Genomic DNA, 19,849 nt, shown 5'->3' with positions numbered 1-19,849 from the left:
TCACGTAGACGCACAGATGCACTCAGTCTCCTCCCTTGAGTGGGGAGGGAACATGAATTTTCAAGCTCATCTCCATAAAACAAAACCTGCATTTCTGTTCTTAGTTACTAGATCTACAGAATAGCTTACTGTCATATTTCCGAATAACTTTAATTTTTTTTCTTTCACTTCAGATTTCCTTCAAGAAACAAAGGCTCCACTGGCTACTAACAAAATAACCGTCCTTCCTCAGCCTGCTTTTCTCTGTCAATATTGCCTCTGTCCAAATCTGGATAGACTCCAAACCTACGACTTGTGCTAACAACCTCAAGAGATGGTGAGAAACGGGCTTTTTTTCTATAAAAAGTGGCTAACATACAAAGGGCCAATACTCTAAAAATCTCCACCTTGTAAAGTTTCTATTCAAGTATTTTAATCACCTGGAAAACTTGTTTATACAAAGGCCTTTCATTCTGATGACAAGAGCCTCTGACCCCTTCCCTCCTTCCTTTGCATCTATAGGGAGCTATCCAACCATGGCAGATTCTGAGGTGGAGCTCTCTCCAATAGGACGAGACACAGTCATCACCTATGTTAGAATAACAACTGAACTTCCTGCCCTAGTGTGCTTGCAAGGTCAGTTGGCTTATGGCACACATTTTTTATTAAAAAAAAAAAAAAAAAAAAAAGACACTGCCTTGCAGGATTACTTTCGCTATGTTCTAGTAGGGATCTTTGTGATACCAAAAATACTGATCCAACAAGATCGTCCCTGGCAGCTTATGGTTTGGGGTTGTTTGCAGAACATGCACTTTTAGGTTATAACATTAGCCTTCCACACACTAGAAAATCACTATGGTGTTTCAGTTTCAAGAGTCAAGTACTCATCAAGGCCAGACCTGAACTTAGTGACTTGGGAACATCAAATATGACTAACAAGTTGCCTTCTGTGCCTACATATGGGCCTCTTTGCCCTTGTATGTTACAGGAAACCTGCCCTAGGAGTTAAACCTAAACAAAACTCAGATTTTTGAGTGTTATGTGTGGGCTCACCTGTACCAAGGCATGCATGAGAGGTCAGAGCACAAGCAGTTTATTCTCCTGCCATCTGCGATCAGGCTTGCATTATTATTATGTGTGTGTGTCTGTATGTGTGTGTGTCTGTGTGTGTGTCTGTGTGGTGTGTGTGTGTGTGTGTCTATGTGTGTCTGTGTGTGGCTGTTATGTCTGTGGATCCTCAAGTGCCACTGTATACACGTGGTCAGGGGAAATCTGCAGACGTCGGCTTGTCATGTAGGTCCCAGAGACTGAACTCAGGTCGGCAGGCGTGGCAGCCCGCACCTTCACTCACTGAGCCTAAGCTACTTCACTGGCTTTACTAAATAGAAATAGTTTCTCTTTGGCTTTTAGCTCCCCAAAGCTGCAGTTTTAAAGATAATAGCCCCTCCATTTTCTAAGCTTCAGTCCATCCCACCAACTTTTGGCTCCCAGATGCTGACTTTGACTGGCAAACTGTATCTGCTAAATCCAAGCCTTCGGCTGAACCCTGAACCTGTAGAATTCTATGGATGGAAGTTGACTTTGCAGTTTATAGTCAAAGGCATGGTTTTCTCTGGGCTACTGTGCACCACTCCTTTTAGCAACTCATACAACCCACTAAGAGAAACAGCTCATGAATGGAAAGGGCACTTTTCAGTTCTTTCTGGAAAGCTCACCTCTCAAACTACATAGTGTCTAGTTCTAGGCAATACTACAGAACACACACAGTTTATATTTCTAAAAGGTTATAGAGGGCCCATGAGATGCTCAGTGTGTAAACATGTTAGCCATGCATACCTGATAACCTGGGTTGTTACGGGATATTTGAACCTATTTCTAGTTGTGTGGATCAGTCCTTAGGACACACATTTAACCCCTCTGGCTGGAATACAAACGCACCCTTAATACTTACCTTTAATACCAAACAATGAAGGTACAGTTAGCTTGTAGAAGGAAGCACCCATGTTTGAAAGTGATGTCTAATTGAGTGACAGACAAAGTGATGAATCACAGAAAGATTTGACAGAATAGAATCTGCCCAACTCTCACAAGAAGATAGGGGAAAGGGAAGCTACTTAAAGGAGAGATCACACAGGAGGAAGAGAGTACAGTACAGGAATACAGGAGGGGGAAGAGAAGAAGAGCAGAGCAGAGCGAGCAGCTCAGAGGGAAAAGGCAATTTTACTGGGAGAGTTTTACAGAGACAGGTTGAAGAGAGAACAAGCTAGATACAGGTAAACTCAGAACGAACATGAGAAGGAATCAGAAGATTCAAAACGACTGCTTGAGTTAGCTGGAAGCAAAGCAGAGCGATTCAGAGGCAGAGAGAAAAGCCAGGTGGAATAAATCAGCTGGGAGAGGAGTTTGAGCCAGAACAGCTGAGTTGAACCAGCCAGCCAGGGTTCAGAAAAGGGTAGAGAGGGTGAGCTTACTCAGCAACAAGTCTAAGAGGCTGAAAGCATTCTAGGCCCAGATTAGATTGTACAGAGGCTAGAAGCTTCCAGGACTAGGCTTACATTAGCGGATAGAGGCTGTAAGCTTCCCAGGCAACAATTACAACAAAAGAATAAAAGTTGTTTTATAGGGTTAGGTCTTCCTCAGAATCCTTGACGGAAGGAGACAACCAACACCTGACCTTGTCCTCTGATCTCAACATCCACATGTACACTTCACACACAGTGAAAAGACCTTAGAAAGTGGGAGGCATCTAGTCAAACCCCAGCTGGGGCACTTAACCTTGTGAATTAGGACAAGAAAGCTTTCTTCTCTGAACACCAAAGCCTTTCATCTGCACAAGTCACTTAAGATATTATCAAGCTCAGAGCTTGTTCTCAGGAAATTCCTATTCCTTTGTTACTCTCTCCTTTCCTAGTATTAAAGTATTACAGGTAGGCTGAAGTTCATTGACTCTTGAATATGAGTGCTGTCCGCATGTGTGACTACATGACAGAAGAGGGCATCAGATCCCATTACAGATGGTTGTGAGCCACCATGTGGGTGCTGGGAATTGAATTCAGGACCTCTGGAAGAACAGTTAGAGCTCTTAACCACTGGACTGTCTCCCCAGCCCTCACTCATCTTTCTTAGTAAGTCACCCAAAGTGGATGTATGAGAAAACAGAAATGATTATTTCTCAAAGGCTTGCTACGTCCCCTCCCCACCAACGAAGAGAGGAAGCTGTTGGCTCTACAACAGCCACTGATGGGGTAGGTGGTGCTGGGGTTGACCCTGGAGCCACAGACCTGGTAGACCGAGCCTCCACTGTGGAGCTATACCACCAGCCTCACTGTTCTAACATTGAAAAATACCTTCAGGGTCTCTTGCTGTAGCAACGAGAGTGGGAGCATTTGGAGCATGACCTCGGAATGAGGATCTACAAGTTGTAAGAAAATGGCAGACAAAACGGACATGGGGAAATCGCCAGCTTCAATAAGGCCAAGCTGAAGAAAACCGAGACACAGGAGAACACCCTGCCTACCAAAGAGACCATTGAATAGGAAAAGAGTGAAATCTCTTAAAAGCCTGTGAAGATTCCCCCACCCCACCCCTTCATCTCCAAGACCCTCTCGTGATGTGGAGGAAGAGCCACCTGCAAGATGGACGCAAGCCACAAGCTCCACTGTGAACCTGGGCACTCCGCACCGATGCCACCGGCCCATGGGTCTCTGAAGGGGACCCCTCCACTAATCCGACTGCCAAATTTCACCAGTTTGCCCTAGGATATTATAGAAAATTATTTGTATGATTGATGAAAATAAAACATACCTGGTGCAAAAAAGAAAGAAAAATACCTTCAGAAAGAAATTAGCAAATGTTAGAAATTGTCAAGATAATTTGAACCCCATTAAAATTTACCCAAATTGCCAATTATACCTTTAAAATTTTCTTAGTATTGAAAGTGCCCATATAAAACTTAAAATGACTTTCAACTTTTTGTAAAATCTAGATTTTTTTTTTTTTTTTTTTTTTTTTTTTTTTTTTTTGGTTTTTCAAGACAGGGTTTCTCTATGTGGTCCAGGCTGTCCTGGAACTCACTCTGTAAACCTAGTTGGCCTCAAACCCATAGATCTGCCAGCCTTTGATTCTCAGGCACTGGGATTAAGTGTGTGTCACCACTGCCCAACTGCATACATTATTTTCAAAAAAGTTTTTATTAATTGTGGTCTGCAGGATTTCATGGCATTTTCTAACCTAAGGTAGGTGTAGATTGCTGTCAATACGCAGGTGAGGGCATGAAAGGAAGGCAGGGCTGAGAGTTTCAGAGACAGAGGACAGGGGACAGAGAGGACAGAAGGACAGAGAAGATGGAGGAATAAGAGGACGAACCCAATCACATGGGCTTAAAAAGCCACAGGTAGCTATGGATAGTATAGAAGAGCATAGAATAATATAGGGCAATTTGTCCAGTCTAGGTGGGCAGCTTGTATCAATATATATATTGGCTCTGAGTTCACTGTGTAGGCATTTTGTGGGTTGAGAATTAATTGATATAAATCTGACTGATAAATTACAAGCTTCTAGACTTTTGATTTTACTGGGTTATAGGGATTTGTGACAGCTAGCGGCAGGGCGTGGATGACTGGAAATGTGAGCTGTACTGAGCAAGGCAAGAAAACCATGAGTTGAGCAGCCGCATGGGGACCACAGGGATAGGGAGACCGCATTACTAGAGCATAGCCGGCAATCGTGTGGGTTGGTTTTTAATTATTACATGCAAGAGGTAGGAACCACCAGCAAAAAGGACCTGACCAAAGACTGTAGAGTTAAGAAACAAGAAAGGCAGGCAGCAAGATGGCTGAACTGAAGGCGTCCAATCCCAAGAAATCCCTGTGGCTCTGATCTTCACAGCCCCTTCTCCTACACAAGTATGTGTAATTTTAAAAAGGGAGGGAAGGAGGGAGGGAGGGAGGGAGGAGGGAGGGAGGGAGGGGCCAAAGAAGGGTTGGAGAGACAGCTCAGTGGTTAGTAGCACTTTGCTGCTCTTCAGAAGACCTAAGTTCAGTTCCCAGCACTCACAACTGCCTGTAACTCCAAAGGACTCCATGCTCTCGCCTGGCCTTCAGTAGGCATCTACGTACATATAGATACACTCAGACAGACAGACTTAAGGAGAAGAAAACAGAAAAACAAAATAAGTAAATGTATTTTGTCTTCTTTCCTGAAATAGTGTCCCTGGCACCAGTTTCCGTTTCCCTCCCTTTGCCCTAAAATAACCCAAAGTTTTTTAAGCAGACCCTGAGGCTAGGCCACTGGGAGCGGTGGTGCTGATTCTGCCACACATCCCAATTTTAGATGTCTCAGTTGCCAAAGGACAGACCCTTGGGATCTGCCTTTACTGTGTGCCCACTGCCACAGTCACAGGAAGGATGCTGGCCCTTTGAGGAGGAAGGGTTTTGCTGCCTCCAGGATGTCCAACTTGGGGTCCAGTGAGCGGCCGAGCCCCTCCAGCACCATGATGGCCACCACAATGGAGGCGAAGTTGCTCTCCAGCTTCACCTGGAGCAGACAAACAGCAGTTCTTCTCTGACCTTGGAATGCAGCTCAGGATCTGGGACAACCACATCACTGAGCCCCGCTTGAGCTGTCCATGGGATTCTCCCCCCACCCACCCTCTAACAGCACCTCACCTTATGGGTCATCAGTAGCTTAAAGACACTGGACAGGAGGCTGGAAACATGAAGCTGCAAGACAAAAGGTCCCGGTAGCATCCCAGAAGCATCTCTTCCCTTCCAGGGTCCTGTCCTTTGACACTTACCCCTCCCCACTGCCACACTCACAAGTGTGCACACACACTACCCAATGAACATCAGAAAGGAATTTACCAATAGGGGCCTCACTCCCATCTCAAGTTTCAAGTCACAAATGCCTGCAGAGGAAATCTCAGAGCCATATCCACCCCATGCTTCTCCCTGTCCCTTACCACACTCAGAATTTCTGGAAGGAAACAGACTAAGTTGTATCAAGATAGCAGAGACAAGAGGTTTGCCTGGGGGTTGGGGATTTAGCTCAGTGGTAGAGTGCTTGCCTAGCAAGAGCAAGGCCCTAGCAAGGCCCTGGGTTCGGTCCCCAGCTCCGAAAAAAAGAAAAGGAAAAAAAAAAAAAAAGAGGTTTGCCTGGTGTCTGAACATGTGTGTGTGTGTGTGTGTGTGTGTGTGTGTGTGTGTGTGTGTGAGCGAACACATGAGCATGTGATTTGTAACCATCTGAATAAGCCAGATCAGCAGCGGTAGTGTCTACTCTGTGCATAGCCAGTCCTGCTAATACAGGCCACCAACCCGAGTTAACTGAAGGTAAATACACCAGAGACTGGGGGAGGCCAAATGAGGGACACAGGCTTATGGCACATCTTTGGGATGCTGCTTTCCTGCATGTTCAGACAACAGCTATTCCTTGAGTAAAGCAGGGTTCTACCAGCAAGAAGCCTGTGATTTCAGTAGGCCCCTTGAGCTTCTTAGAAGACATGGGAACAAGGTAAGTTTGGGGGTTTGTTGGTTGACTGGTTTTTACCTATACTAAAACCCTACCTCCTGCTGGGCAATGGTGGTGCAACCCTTTAATCCCAGCACTTGGAAGACAGAGGCAGGCGATCTCTGAGTTCAAGGCCAGCCTGTCTACAATCAAGACCCAGGACAACCAGGACTACTCAGAGAAACCCTGCCTCAGGAAAAACAAACAAACAAACAAAAAGACACTTCCTTGCAAACTCCCCACAGAGGACATCCCCCACCCCCTCCCTCACTCCTGTGTAAGAGTCGCTCTGACCAATCACACAGCCTCTACCTTTTCCAGTGTGAGGGTGTTCTTCCTGGCCTGGGTCACCAGTGTAGCCATCTCAGCCTTGAACTTTTCCACATCCTTGCACTCATTGGCCTGGGCATGATGCAGCATGAGCTCAGCCACTCTGTGGCCCTGGATGGTGAAAAGAAAAGTGGCTTTGTAGAGCGGAGCAAGCAGTGTCTATTCAAGCATACTGAATGCTCTTAGATCTCAGTTGTTCCCACCTGGTTTGTCGACAGCCCCATTCTCGGGCCCCAACCCCTTTCAGCTGCTGCCATCCACTAGGCCTTTTTAAGATTTTAAGGTCTCTGCTAAGACAATGATGCAGTTGTCTCCCTCTTGGGCCACATGGGGTGCTTCCACGACCAATTGGAGCCACCAGGCCCTACAGGTTAGGCCGGAAAGGCTGAGCGTTCCTGGTCCCTGTGATTCAGACCTTTCCCCAGATTCCTGAATCCCTCCGACTAAAGTACCCAGGACAGTCTCCACAGCCCGTCCCCGGTGATCCCCTCAAATGTCTGTCACCTCCTAATTCATGGCCACAAGAACTAAGCTTTTTCTTAGTGACTGTGACAGTTCACCATCACACAAATCTAGGCATAGGAAGATGTCCTCAGACACAGCATCCCATTGTTTAAGCAGGAGACTCGTTCAAACTGGTTTCAGGCTACAGCTTCAGTTGACTCCTTCAAAAGCCAAGCAGGGATGCCCCTGGATCCTGCTTCTTTTAAAAAGAAAACAGCTCTCTAGCTGTGAGTAGTGGAGCACATCTTTAATTCCAGTGCTCTAGGGCAGAGGCAGGTGGATCTCTGTGAGTTCAAAGTAAGAGCCTGTTTTGGGGGTGGAGGTGGGGTGCTCTTTTTTTCCGGAGTTTTGTCACAGAAAAATTCTCTACCCTGCAGTCAGAAGTGTTTTCCCATCCTCATTGCTACAACACATCATCTGAGCTCCACAGAAGCTCTGTCAGACTTTTTATTGTCTAACGATAACTTCCAAAGCCCCTCAGAGTGTTTGAGGGAAACTACTCATACCCCGTACCATAGAAACCAACCATCTTGCCCCACGTAGAGGAAATGTTCTCTACAGTGTGGAGCCTTCCCACCCTTTACTTTGCAACAAAGTTCACAGATGAAAGACAGCCATTGTTTGATCAAAAAGCTAGAGCAGCCAGTGAGATGGCTCAGTGGATGGAGATGCTGGCCACCTAAGCCTGATGACCTGAGTTCAGTCTCTGAAGTGCAGGGCTACAGGACAGAACTGACTCCCGAAGTCTTCCTCTGCCCATCACATGCACACCATGTCTCTTGTGCACCTGTACTCACACACACTTCACACATAAAATGACAATTTTTTAAGGTAGCCTCCTGTCACTGCCGTGCCAACAAATTTGCTGACAGAGTGAGAGAAACTACAGTTGCAAAATACATGAGAGAATGCCTTCCTAACTAAGGGTTCCAACCTTACACTGCCAAGCCTGAGAACCAGCACACTGTCAATGCCTACACCTGTTCCACTCAAGTCTAACCATAGAGTCTGGCAACGGTGGGCTTTCACCAGTGACACAGGATGAGTTCCCCAGAGCCTAAAAGGCCAACCCCAGTGAGTCTTACCTGTCCCATCGCTACAGCCAGGAAAACTGCCCGGAAATTCCTCAGGTCCGAAGCCTGCAACTTTGCCACAATGCCGGCATCCAACAACACCAGGCGCAGTGGGCACAGGGCAGGTGCTATGGTAGCCACCAGTGTGTCATAGACATCCACTTGCTGCTGCTGCATCTCCAGGCTTGAGGACACTCCATCAGCACCCTGGACCAGGATGTTTCCAGGGTGTAGGTCTCCATGCACAAAGTTATCCACAAATATCTGGAAGAGACTGTATCATTCAGGTCTGTGTCAACCCTCCCACCCTAGCACCTCTGGGATACCTGCAGAAAAAGTTTTAGGGAACAGTGGGCTGCCTGTGACAAGGCAAGGAGGTGGGCATTTCATAAAGCCCTTGCTGCTGGATGCTCTCAAACAACAATTTGGGTAGGAGACTTTGATTCCAATTGGTTTGGATTTTAATTTTAAGAGACAGGGTCTAATGTCATCCGGTCTGGCCCTCAACTTCTGATAGATCCTCCTGTCTCTACCTCTCAAGTGCTAGAATTAAGGGCAGAGATTCAGAGTCCTGCCCCAGCTGTCCCTCCCTGTCCCCAGGTAGCAGGTAACACAACTAAATCAGATAATACCACTGGTAGACCACCTGGGTAGACCAGATAGCTCAAATGTGCCTCCAAATGTCCAAAATGACAATGTGACTTAGACAACACAAGGCAGCCTCCTAAACCCCCTGACTCTCTTCTCAGAACCAAAGCAGCAATTTCAAACCTCCCTTTCTCCTCTGCATCCCATTTCATTGGTAGGGAACCTCAACTCTTGACTCACCAGGCAAGAAGCCTCTGAATGCCTCTCCACTCACTTTTCCTGCCCTTTCTCAGCAGGCTTCTCAGTTCATCGTTGGGTTCCAAGTGCTCTCCTATGTGCCCTGAGTGTTTGGAGCATCCATAGCCTTCTTTTACACACCTGGTTCAAGACACATCCCAGACCCAGCTCTGACCACTAATTATGTCTCCAAATATAGCAGGCATTTCCTGGTGCTTCAAAGTGCGCCGAGATGCCCTGCTGCAGTCTTACGAAAGGCAGAAATCCTTGTGATGAGGCCAGGTGCCTGCTACTCATCCCCCCACCTCATCCTGATGTACAGGAATGAGAAAAGCTCAATGCGGGCTTCTAAGATGAGGAGGCCCAAATATATTTCAGAGTCAACATCAGCCCAGTATGTAAGTCAGTGCGCTCAGGCCACAATCCTCTAATCCCAGCATGACAGTGCGCTCCGACCATAACCCTGTAATCCTAGCATTGGAGAGGTAGGGAAACTAGAATTAGGAGTTCCAAAGTCACTCTCCGCTACAGAGCAAGTTCAAGCCCAGTCTCATCTACACGAGACCCTGTCTCAAAAAAAGAAAAGGAGTCACCATTTGCCTCTGGACTCCTCCACAAAAGTGCCCTAACCTACCTCCCTGCCTCACGTCACTCCTCCAACCCAACTCCAACTCCAGGTCACAGCTGTCACAGTTAACTTATCTCTCTGCCTCATTCACACTCTCCCACCGTCTGAGTCTGGATTAAAGAATGATACTTTAAAATTCACTAAGGGGCTAGTAAGCTTCTCAGTAAGTAGAGGCACTTGCCACCAAGCCTGATGATCACCCGAGTTTGATCCATGGGATCTACATGATGGAAAGAGAGGAATGATCCTACAAGCTGTCCTTTGGCTCCCATATGATGCCACACAACGTGTGCAGGCTCACAAATAAGCAAACACTAAAAATAACGCTGTGCTTTTTTACATAAAAGTTTGGAGCTGGAAAGATGGCTCAGTGGTTAAGAGCACTCACTACTCTTCCAGAGGACCTGGGTTAGATTCCCAGCACCAGCTTGGGAGCTCACAACCATCTGTAACTAATGCCCTTTCTGGCTTTCTAGGTACCAGACAAACCTTTAAAAGTCAAAACATTTTAATAAATTGAAAAGCATGAAAATTTAAGAATATACTTAAGATGGTATACTTGCCTGGCAGAATGGCCTGTAATCCCAGTACTTAAACAGCTGAGGCAGGAGGATTAATGTGAGTTTGAGGTTATCCTGGGCTCTATAATAAGTTTTAAGTCAATCTAAGCTATACAGAACAAAGCTGTCTCAACTTACTCTCAATTTGAACACACACACACACACACACACACACACACACACACAATTTTGGCAAATATTGTAATAGTGAAATCCTTTCACAGGAACAGAACTCAAATGGGCCCCTTGCCCACAGATTAAAGTCCTGACTCCCTGGGATGTTCTGCACAATACACCTTCACATCTCCCACTGCATCCCACCCTTGTCATAGGCTGTTGTCTCTAGATGAGTCCCCTATTTGTCTTACCATGGTTGACACAGCCTCCCCACCCCATCCCTGGCTGACCTGGAGGTACTTCCTGAATGAAACCTCAGGTCCAAACAAGGTCCCTTCAAGCTTCATCAAGGTCCCTTCAAGGTCCCCATCAAGGGCTCCAGCCCTTGATGCCATGTGCTTCTTCCCCAAGTTCACCCAATGAACACTGGAGTCAGGTCTGCTCTGCATCAAGTCCAGCATTTAGCACACAGCAGGTACTCCATAAGCACTGAAGGATGGATAGAACAGTATCTGACATGCAGCACCATGGGCTAGACTGTGTGCTTCTACTCTTTCCATAGCACAGAATGCACATCACAGAGCAAGGTCTCAGCACAAGCTTTGGGTCACAGAAGCATTTGGGGAGGGGCTCCACTCAGCTGGTTCACTCAACCTGCAGCTCTCTGCTGGGCTGGCCCTGGCACTTTCCCGTACACACGCTGTGTACTGAGCCTCAGCACGCAGGCAGCGCCCCCTGCTCACCATTTTGAAAAGCATGTTAATCCCCAGCTGTGCAATCTTCCTCTTCAGGTCGGTGGGAACGCCTGCCTGCTGGTAGCTGGACACCGGGACACTCTCCTTGAAGACAGCAGGGAGAAAGCTTTAATTCAGATGGCTGCCCACCTCCTCTCCAGGCTAGGTCATATATCTGTGCTGTCTTCCTATTTGTTACTCACACATTGTTCTTAATAGCCATCGACTCTGCTACTAAGAGGAAAGAGATGTGTGAGCCCTGGGAAAGGGCAGGAGAAGGTGCTGACGGTCAACCAGGAGCTGGGCCTGGTGGTGCAAGCCTGGAACCCCAGCCCCTGGGGGCAGAGGCAGGAAGAACAGGAGTTTAAGATCAGCGTTTGTTACATAGAAAACGTGAGGCCAACCAGGGATGTGTGAGACTGTCTCAAGACCAAATAAAATGAGAAAATAATAATCAACAGAGACATGAGCTGGGAAAGGGCAGCCAGAAGAATGGACAACTAGCAAATCAACAGATGGCTCAGTTTGTCAAGGCAACCCACTGAGATGGAGTGCAACAGAACAGCCCAGAGAGTCTAAGAACAGGCTCTGAGTTACACAGCTAGGAAACACAGCCCTGGGCCTCTCATACCAATCGCTAATAAGACAATCTAGAGGACAGCTAAGGTAAGTGTACTTTCTCTGAGTCACATGTGTTTTCAATGTGTCACTTACTCCTGGGACAGCACCATGAGGTCACCAGCTAATAAGAGAGCAGAGTAGGTTTTCAATCCAAGGCTTCAGTCTGAGGCTACCTGGGGCTCTCGGGACCAGCTCACTCCACTCCCTTTCCTGCTCCTCCGAGGCTTTGGGTGTATAGTAGATTGGTTTTGTGCAGTACTGATCATGGACCCAGGGCCTCGCACATGCTGGACAAACCCTCCATCACTCCCAACCTCCTCCCAGTTTTACCAACAAAACCACATCTTCTCTTCAGCCTGAAGCGTCTGTGGGAACGGCCAGTTATGAGTACCAAGCAGAACCAGGTCCTTACTTCGTATGTTTCCACCAGTATATCCCTAGTGATGAGGGGGTGCAGCGGGGTGGGGAATTTCACAGATGCCATGTTCTGGAAGTTGTGCTGAAAGTGCTCTAGATTCTGAGCTTCATAGCGCAGGTCTGTCTGCAGGGATGGTGAGGAAAGATGAGTTAGTATGGACACAAGGAGGACTTCAAGATGCCAGGAGGACCAGGTCAGCTTCCTTCCTCACCAGCTCCCCTGGCTTCTACAGAATACCAGGCACCTCAGAGAAGATACACCAGCCAGCTCAAAGTTACCACCGAAGGTGCTAACATCCATTGTGCACATGAACTCCTCTAAGCCAGACCTCAGATCCTCTGAGAGGATTTGGGTCCCCTTCACACCAAAGGATGCTCTGCTCATTTCCCACAATCTGGCCACCTCATTGCCCAACTAGTCCATCCCTGTTCCCCTCTCCTTCCATTATGATCAATGTTCCACATGGGGAGGGCCTTGCCATCCACCCACTGGCGCAACTGCTACAGCTGAATGCCCAACCCCAATTTTATCTTACTAAACTTTCCAAATTTTCTCTTAATCTGTTTGACTATATCCATGCCATGTGAATGGTGACGTCTGCATTCTTTAAATATTTTTAGAGATTTATTTCATGTGTATAAGTGTTTTGTGTGTATAAGTGTTTTGTGTGCATATATGTATGTGTGCCACCTGTATGCCTGTTGCCCATGGAAATCAAAAGAAGCCTTGGAACTGGAGTTACAGAAGATTGTGAGCCACTGTACGCTTGGGGGCTGTTGTCTGCAAGACAACCCTTAACCACTGAGCCATCTCTCCAGCCCTGAAATCAACGTTCTTTAGAGTGACATTCAGGTAGGTGAAGATTTGGCTCCTGCTCCTCTCTAGATCCTCCTCCTTTGGTGACGCCCACCTTATTCTACCATCCCAAACTCCAGCCTCACTCAAGTCTTACGGAGTGGAACAGCCTGACCTGACACTCCTCGATCCCGAGAGTTTGTAATAACTATGACATGACTCTACAAATGAACAGAGACAGAACTCACACACACACCTAGCCTGCCATGTGCGAGGTCTGTTGGGGGTCAGAGCTAGCAAGAGAGACTGGTTTAAGACAAATGAGTAAAACATAGAGATGAGAGTTTCAGCGATGGGACCCTGATGTCTTTCAGGCTTTTAATGGAAGCTGAAGCGCAGATAGAAGGTGAAGCCAAGAGTCAAAATAAAGAGATGATGGCTACACTAGAAGCTACTTTCTCTGTAATCTCTATCAAACTTGCTATACTCCAGAACAGAAACCAAGCTCTCTACCCTGGTCTGAATGCCATACCCCTCCACATACACCTCCCATTCCCCACAAATCCCTATGTTCAAATCCTAGCTCCCAAGAATATGGTATAACCAATTAGGGCTTTGCTGCACAGAGTGATTAGGCCTTGAGTAAAGCTCTCTGTGTCCTAATACAAGAGGCCTGAGATGCTAACACATTCTACCATGTGAAGGCATTGATGAACCAGAATCTCTCTTGGCCTGGGCCTAGTCTTCAGGACTGTAGGCAAAAATTCCTTTATTGTATTGTTCAGATACTTTACTGTCTGTTTCTGTTTTTTTGAAACAGGACCTGCTACCTGAAACTCATTTATATCAGGCTGGACTTGAATTCACAGACATTTGCCTGCCTCTGCCTCCTTTGTGCTGGGATTATAGGCCTGAGTCACCCAAATACTTCCTAAACATTAAAATAAGTGCCTAGAAGCTGAAAAGGATTGAAGCCAAGCTTCAATCAGAGGCTATAAATGAAGTCTTAGTACATAGCTTCTGAAACCCTACCCATACCTAAGCTACCAACAGGAAGCCAGATGCTCATTTGAAGGCCCAGATACCTCCAACTTAGTTTACAAAGTCGGTCTGCTCACACAAAGGTCTCCAACAGGGAGGGTCCATGTCTACTCAATTAGCTCTGAAAACAAAGATGAGGCTTCTTGTCTTAGAGGTCAGCCATCTAAGGTGGCAGAGTTAATGTCACCCATCTAGTTTCACTTTGCCCTCAAACTGTGTTTCCCAAGGGCTCTGGGAAATCTGGTTGGGTAGATTGGAAGGAAGAGATGTTTCTCACTTCCTGGCCTACCCATAAAATCTCTTACACCTTCTATGTCATCTCCATTCCAAACTGACTGTGTTGGAGATGGTAAGAGGGGATGGATTAGAGCAATTTCATTCTGTATCAGACCTGAATTCTATATTGCAAAAAGGAATCTACATGTCCCTGTTATTAACAGCTTAACAGATGCACAATATTAAAAGATACTGGGCTCTCTCTACCTTTGCTCAGATGTCATGGAGACGTACAAGGTTGATAACTGGACACTAGATAGACTTGGTGTTTCTAGAACTCCCCAGAGTGAGGGAAGAGTGCAAGGCCAAAGAGGCAAGAGCCTCAAAACTACAGCCAACAGGCTGACCACAGGGGCAAGACTGAGCTCCAGATAAATGACTATGTTTCCCCACTCCCAACCCACTCCACAGAGTCTGCTAACTGGAGAAAATATGTAAGGCAGGTCTTTCACAGGCTCTCTAAATAAAGCACAATTTAAAGATTCAATTCTCGGCCAGTAAAATGGATCACTGGGTAAAAACACTCGGTGCAATGGGAGGCCAGCCTCAAGGACCCACATTGTGGAAAGGGAGAATGACTCCTCAAAGGTGTCCTTTGACTTACATACACATGCCATAGCATGACCATGCCTACTATCACCACATACCCACAAAAAAATAAATAAATAAATAAATAAATAAATAAATAAAAGGTACAACAAAAAAAATGCTAAGGCCCAATTTTTGTCTCTATTCACTGGCCTTTGTGGTGACAGGCAGCCCAGGCTCTGTTTTCCCAGTTGTAATGACAGTGCCAATCTTGCAAAGGGAATGAGTCCTAATACTACTTCAAAGCAGAGCTCCCCTCTTCCCTCGGGTTACCTGAATATAAGCAAGAAATAGCCTAGCTGCATGAACTGGATCGTTCCTTGTTTCACCCGCCAGCCAGCATTACCCACGTTGACTAATAGATTATGTTCTGCATGACAGAATGGGAAATTACAGACTCACTCATCATTTAGCTGGTTCATGAGCAACTGCTAACGGCAAGAACTATGTTACACGCCATTTACAGCTGAGAAAAGGATTAACCTGTTGGACCATGAGCTTCTCAAACTCCTCCACGATCTCAGGCAGGCTAAGCCATTTGACTCCTGGTATGAGCCCCAGGGCTTGGCTTCCAATCTTCATCAGCAGTAAATCTATGTACACCTGAGAGAGCAAGCCTGGGTGTAACACCTGCCAGAAAGAACCAGGAGACAGGGCGGGTGATCAGAAGAGAACATCTTACCTAGCACAGGCTGCCACTTTCAAGACAGCCAGAGTGCTTCCCATCAAAACAAAGGGAAGTAACCCAATACCCATGACACTTCTGGGGGGATGGGGGTGGGGGGTGGCCCCTCCTCTCCAGAAGTAGCAAAACCCAAGTCATTTTTTTTCCTCCTTCAGACTATTCATACCAATGTACCCTGAAGTCAAGAAATGAAATCAGGGCCTGTTGTGGAGGAATACACCTTGAATTCTAGCACTCAGGAGGCAGAGGCAGGCAGATCTCTGTGGGTTTGAGGCCAGCCTGTTCTACATAGTAAGCTCCAGGACAGCCAAGGGGCTACATACTACAAATCTACCTCAAAAAGAAAAAAAAAAAAAAAAGGGAGGTGGAGGAGGAGGAGGAAGAACAAGCTTGAGCCAGGAGGCCTAGGGGTACTGGCAATCCCTGCTATTTGGGAGGACAATTAACATAGCAAGGCCTTATCTACAAATAAAAGGCAGAGTGAGGCCTCACAATATACCTCAGTGGTTGAGGGCTTGCCTAGCATGTGTGAACTAAGTTTGACTGAAACAGCCTGAATTTAACAGGTATTGACAGAGGTAACGAGAATAAAGGTTGAGCAGCCCTAATCCAAACTCAAAATGCTTCAAAATCTGACACAGTTAAGGACTGACAAGTGAAAAATTCCAAACCAGACCTCAGGGGATGAGGGCACGTCATTACATGTGTAAGTTGGGGAGTGTGTGTGTGTGTGTGTGTGTGTGTGTGTGACATAAATGAATTCCATATTTCACGTTTAGACTTGGGTCCTATCCCAGGATTATCTCATCAAAGATATATATGCAAATCCTCTTCAATCCAGAAACATATGAAATCCAAAACACTTCCATTCCCAAGCATCTTTGGAGACGGAATACTCCATCTTTGACCAGAAAGCAATGTGACTCTCGCTGGGGTCAGTTTCTGATCTGGGGCAGATAGCTCAGTGGGCACTTGATTAACGATGAAGAGTACTAGGCCAGGTCCTGAGAGCACTTACTTTCACTGCCACTGGGATGAGGTGATCTGACTTGGGTGGTTGGCCAGGAGCCTGAGACACACCCACTTCTGACCTAACAAGGTCAGCTTTAGGAAGAAGCAGCTTTTCTATAAATGTTTCGTCGGCAAGGTTTTCTGAAGGCCTCCAGTCTTTCATAAAGGGGTCTCTCTGCGTCCCGACTGTCCCGGTTCCTGGGACAGAGAGCTCCCCAAGTCTCCAGATTCTGCCCTTCTCCAGCAATGAAATATTTGCGAATGCTTTGTACACTTGGGCCACACAACCTGAACCCACAGGTTCCTGGGTCTCGAAAAAGAGGATGCTGTGCCAATCCTCCCCAAATGCCTGCTGGAGTAAGTATTCCGTCCTTGCCCAAGGGTGGGGGGTCACCTGCACATGCAGCTTGGAGAACTGGACACAGAAAGCCTCTGAAAAGAGATCACGCCGGGTGCTGGCCCATTGTCCCAATTTGATATACGTTGGGCCTGAGGTCTCTGTAGCTTTGAAAAGCAGATGGAGCCAGAGGGTGGAGAAGCCGGGGGCCAGGTAGGTGAGAGGGTACAAGAAGAGGAGGGGGAGGAATTTCGCCAAGAGCACACCAGCGCGGAGCCCTAGGCAGAGACACAGTAATATGCGGGCCAGAGGCCCTTCTTGGGCCACCTTCACTAGTCCATTTTCAGGCAGGTTACTCCAGTGAGTCTTTCGCTGGCACAAGCTGCCAGGCGCCGCCTCCCCAACACTGCCCTGGGCTGAGATGAATTTGGGTAAAGCACCTAGCAGAAACCAACATAATCTGGCATTTCGAGAGCATCCCAGGGGTCTGGAAAGCCCAAGTTCCTTTCCGAACTCAAAGCATCTCAAGTGTGACAAGCAGACCCTGACAGACAAACGCCAGGGGTTCACCATCCTCTCCAGACCCCCAGGCCTAGGCTGCTTGCCCTCTACCTAAAGGGAAGCCATTGTGGAGACACTCCGTGGCGAAGCAGGGTTGAGTCCGACCGCGCTCCCACCCCCAGCGCAGGGAATGGGAACCTGAGCCCGGGACCACGGGCGACAAGCTGTCCAGCGCCAGAGCTCAGAGTGCCGGGAGTCACCGAACACCAGGGATGGAGATGAGGACCCGCGGCCTAGAGCGGACGGAGAGGTTTCAGAGGGCCGCGGGAAGACCAGAGAAGAACGCTCCGGCGGGCGAACGGTCCGGGCTCCCGGGGTACAGCAGGGACACCCACCCGACCACCCCAGGACAGCACGGAGCCTACAGTCAGCCAGACAGAGCACTCAGCGTCCAAGCCAGCGCGGCTCCTCCGGACTTCCGGTACCTAGGTCTGCCCTCTCTGCCTAGGACACGCTCCTTAAAGGGGCCGCGGCGAGAACCAGGGCAAAAGCCTGGGCACACCGAGTCCCGGTAGAGATTTAGAGCAAAACACAGAAGCAAGCTTTGTAGCCCTTTTTTCCACGTCTGCCTCTCCTCTTCGACAGCCTCGTAGCTTAAATCCGAAATGTTAAACTACACGGTATATTGTAGTTGGGTCCAAAGGGAGGGCGAGATTTTCAACTGCTGTGTACAGGTCCAAGGTTCTTGAGTCTCAGACTGCACTGGCTTGGCGGTGGTGTTTAGACCTTAGGGAATGGCTCATACAGTTAAATAATATTTATTGAGCCAAGTCCATCTTTATTAAATTTAATCTAATATTTGTTGAGTCATAATAATAGATAGGTAACGATACTTTTTGTCAAGCCCGACGAAATAAATGAGCTCGATTCGTGGAACCTACAATGAAGGAAGGAGGTCACCAATTCTTTTAAGTCGTGTCCCCCACATACAAAATAAATGTGATTAAAAAAAATAAAAATATAGCAAGGGCCACGGAAGCAGTGAGGAGCAGGTAGGGGCTGCTTTGGAAAAAAAAAAAAAAAAAAAGGATGTTGGAAGAGAGGCCAAACGGAAACTCCAAAGTAGGAAAAACTTGATGGTCTAAGACGAGTGTGTGTGTGTGTGTGTGTGTGTGTGTGTGTGTGTGTGTGTGTGTCAGCACATGCAATCTTGAATAACCAACCAACCAGGTTGGACAGCCTGGACTTGTGGGGTTGTAGGAGGTGAGGCGGAATTGGTAGGATGGGAACTGAGCCTACACAGTCAGGAAAGGTCTCACGATTTCTTCTCAGCACTGTGGGACTTAAAAGGCTGCCTGCCCTGGAGCACCACAGTCCCTACTACCAATCCACAGCTTTTGCCCCTGTGTGGAAAGAAATTTGCACAAAAGTCTGGCCAAGGGTAGATTTAAAGGCATCACAGGTGAAAAGAATTATGGGGAAAAGAGAACGAAGGACAAGATCCAGTATTCCTGTCTGGACATGTCACTCAACTTTAAGACACACCCCCAGGCCATCCAGAAGGCTCAGAAGATATAGTAATTTTCCCCAAATGTAGGATCAGGGCCACAAATGGAGGTCAGGAATGGCAGAGTGGCCCAAAACACATATTGTCAATAACAACCCAGTTCCTAACTCTAAAAGATGGGGGTACATACACCCTTTGGGCTTCCCAAAGCAGACATGATGTCTTGGGAAATCATGCTTTGAAACGTGGTCAGGTGCCAGGCATGGTGGCCCACACTTTCGATTCCAACAGGGAGGAAGAGGCAGAGTCTCTGTAAGTTGGAGGTCAGCCTGCTCTGTATAGCAAGCTCCAGGCCAACAGGGACTACATAGTGACACCCTTTTCCAAGAAAACAAAATAGGGCTTGGAGAGAGATGACTCAGTGGTTGCTCTTGCAAAAGCTGTGGGTTCAATTCCCAGCACACACACATGATGATTTACCACCATCCCTAACTTACCAGTTCCAGGGGGATCTGTGCTCAGACCCACACACAGGCAAAACACACATAATATAAAATAAATAAATCTGGGTTGGGGATTTAGCTCAGTGGTAGAGCACTTGCCTAGCAAGTGCAAGGCCCTGGGTTCGGTCCCCAGCTCCGAAAAAAAAAAAAGAAAAAAGAAAAAGAAAAAAAGAAAAAAAATTAATCTATCTGTCAAGAATTGTTAGGAGCTGGAGAGATGGCTCAGCAGTTAAGAGCACTGACTGTTCTTCCAGAGGTCTTGAATTCAATTCCCAGCAACCACATGGTGGCTCACAACCATCTGTAATG

The 19,849-nt window shown here is 47.2% G+C and overlaps 2 protein-coding genes and 1 pseudogene across 15 annotated transcripts in view; 2 read left to right on the top strand and 1 right to left on the bottom strand.

The window, feature by feature from the left end:
- Nucleotides 1-3,888, top strand: part of Braf (B-Raf proto-oncogene, serine/threonine kinase) — a 147,160-nt gene extending 143,272 nt beyond the window's left edge. For 6 of the 9 annotated variants that reach the window (XR_010065587.1, XR_010065589.1, XR_010065586.1 and 3 more), the window contains 2 exons: nucleotides 174-316; nucleotides 502-668. The gene's annotated coding sequence lies outside the window, so the exon portion shown is untranslated. Of the gene's footprint in view, nucleotides 1-173; nucleotides 317-501; nucleotides 669-3,332 lie in introns of those variants that run through there. The other 3 variants (XR_010065585.1, XR_010065582.1, XR_010065584.1) reach the window with 1 other exon arrangement.
- On the top strand, nucleotides 3,409-3,806 carry Tmsb10-ps5 (thymosin, beta 10, pseudogene 5; annotated as a pseudogene).
- A 1,236-nt stretch (nucleotides 3,889-5,124) lies between the features above and the next one.
- Adck2 (aarF domain containing kinase 2) lies at nucleotides 5,125-18,027 on the bottom strand. 6 transcript variants are annotated; one of them, NM_001107855.1, is made up of 8 exons: nucleotides 16,700-18,010; nucleotides 15,480-15,626; nucleotides 12,291-12,419; nucleotides 11,267-11,362; nucleotides 8,406-8,657; nucleotides 6,799-6,927; nucleotides 5,646-5,699; nucleotides 5,125-5,514 (listed from the first exon to the last, which is right to left on the bottom strand). In NM_001107855.1, exons 1-8 carry the CDS (start codon nucleotides 17,600-17,602, stop codon nucleotides 5,374-5,376), a joined length of 1,851 nt encoding a protein of 616 aa, NP_001101325.1. In that variant the 5' UTR covers nucleotides 17,603-18,010; the 3' UTR covers nucleotides 5,125-5,373. The 6 variants fall into 6 exon arrangements, with proteins under 6 accessions (NP_001101325.1, XP_008761004.1, XP_006236387.1 ...); XM_008762782.4 differs by having other exon boundaries at nucleotides 5,144-5,566; nucleotides 16,700-18,027; XM_006236325.5 differs by lacking the exon at nucleotides 15,480-15,626 and having other exon boundaries at nucleotides 5,144-5,566; nucleotides 16,700-18,021.
- Between the last annotated feature and the right edge of the window lie 1,822 nt (nucleotides 18,028-19,849).

This window comes from Rattus norvegicus, chromosome 4 (genome assembly GCF_036323735.1).
Source record: "Rattus norvegicus strain BN/NHsdMcwi chromosome 4, GRCr8, whole genome shotgun sequence".
Taxonomy (NCBI): domain Eukaryota; kingdom Metazoa; phylum Chordata; class Mammalia; order Rodentia; family Muridae; genus Rattus; species Rattus norvegicus.
This window is presented reverse-complemented; position numbering and strand designations above follow the sequence as displayed.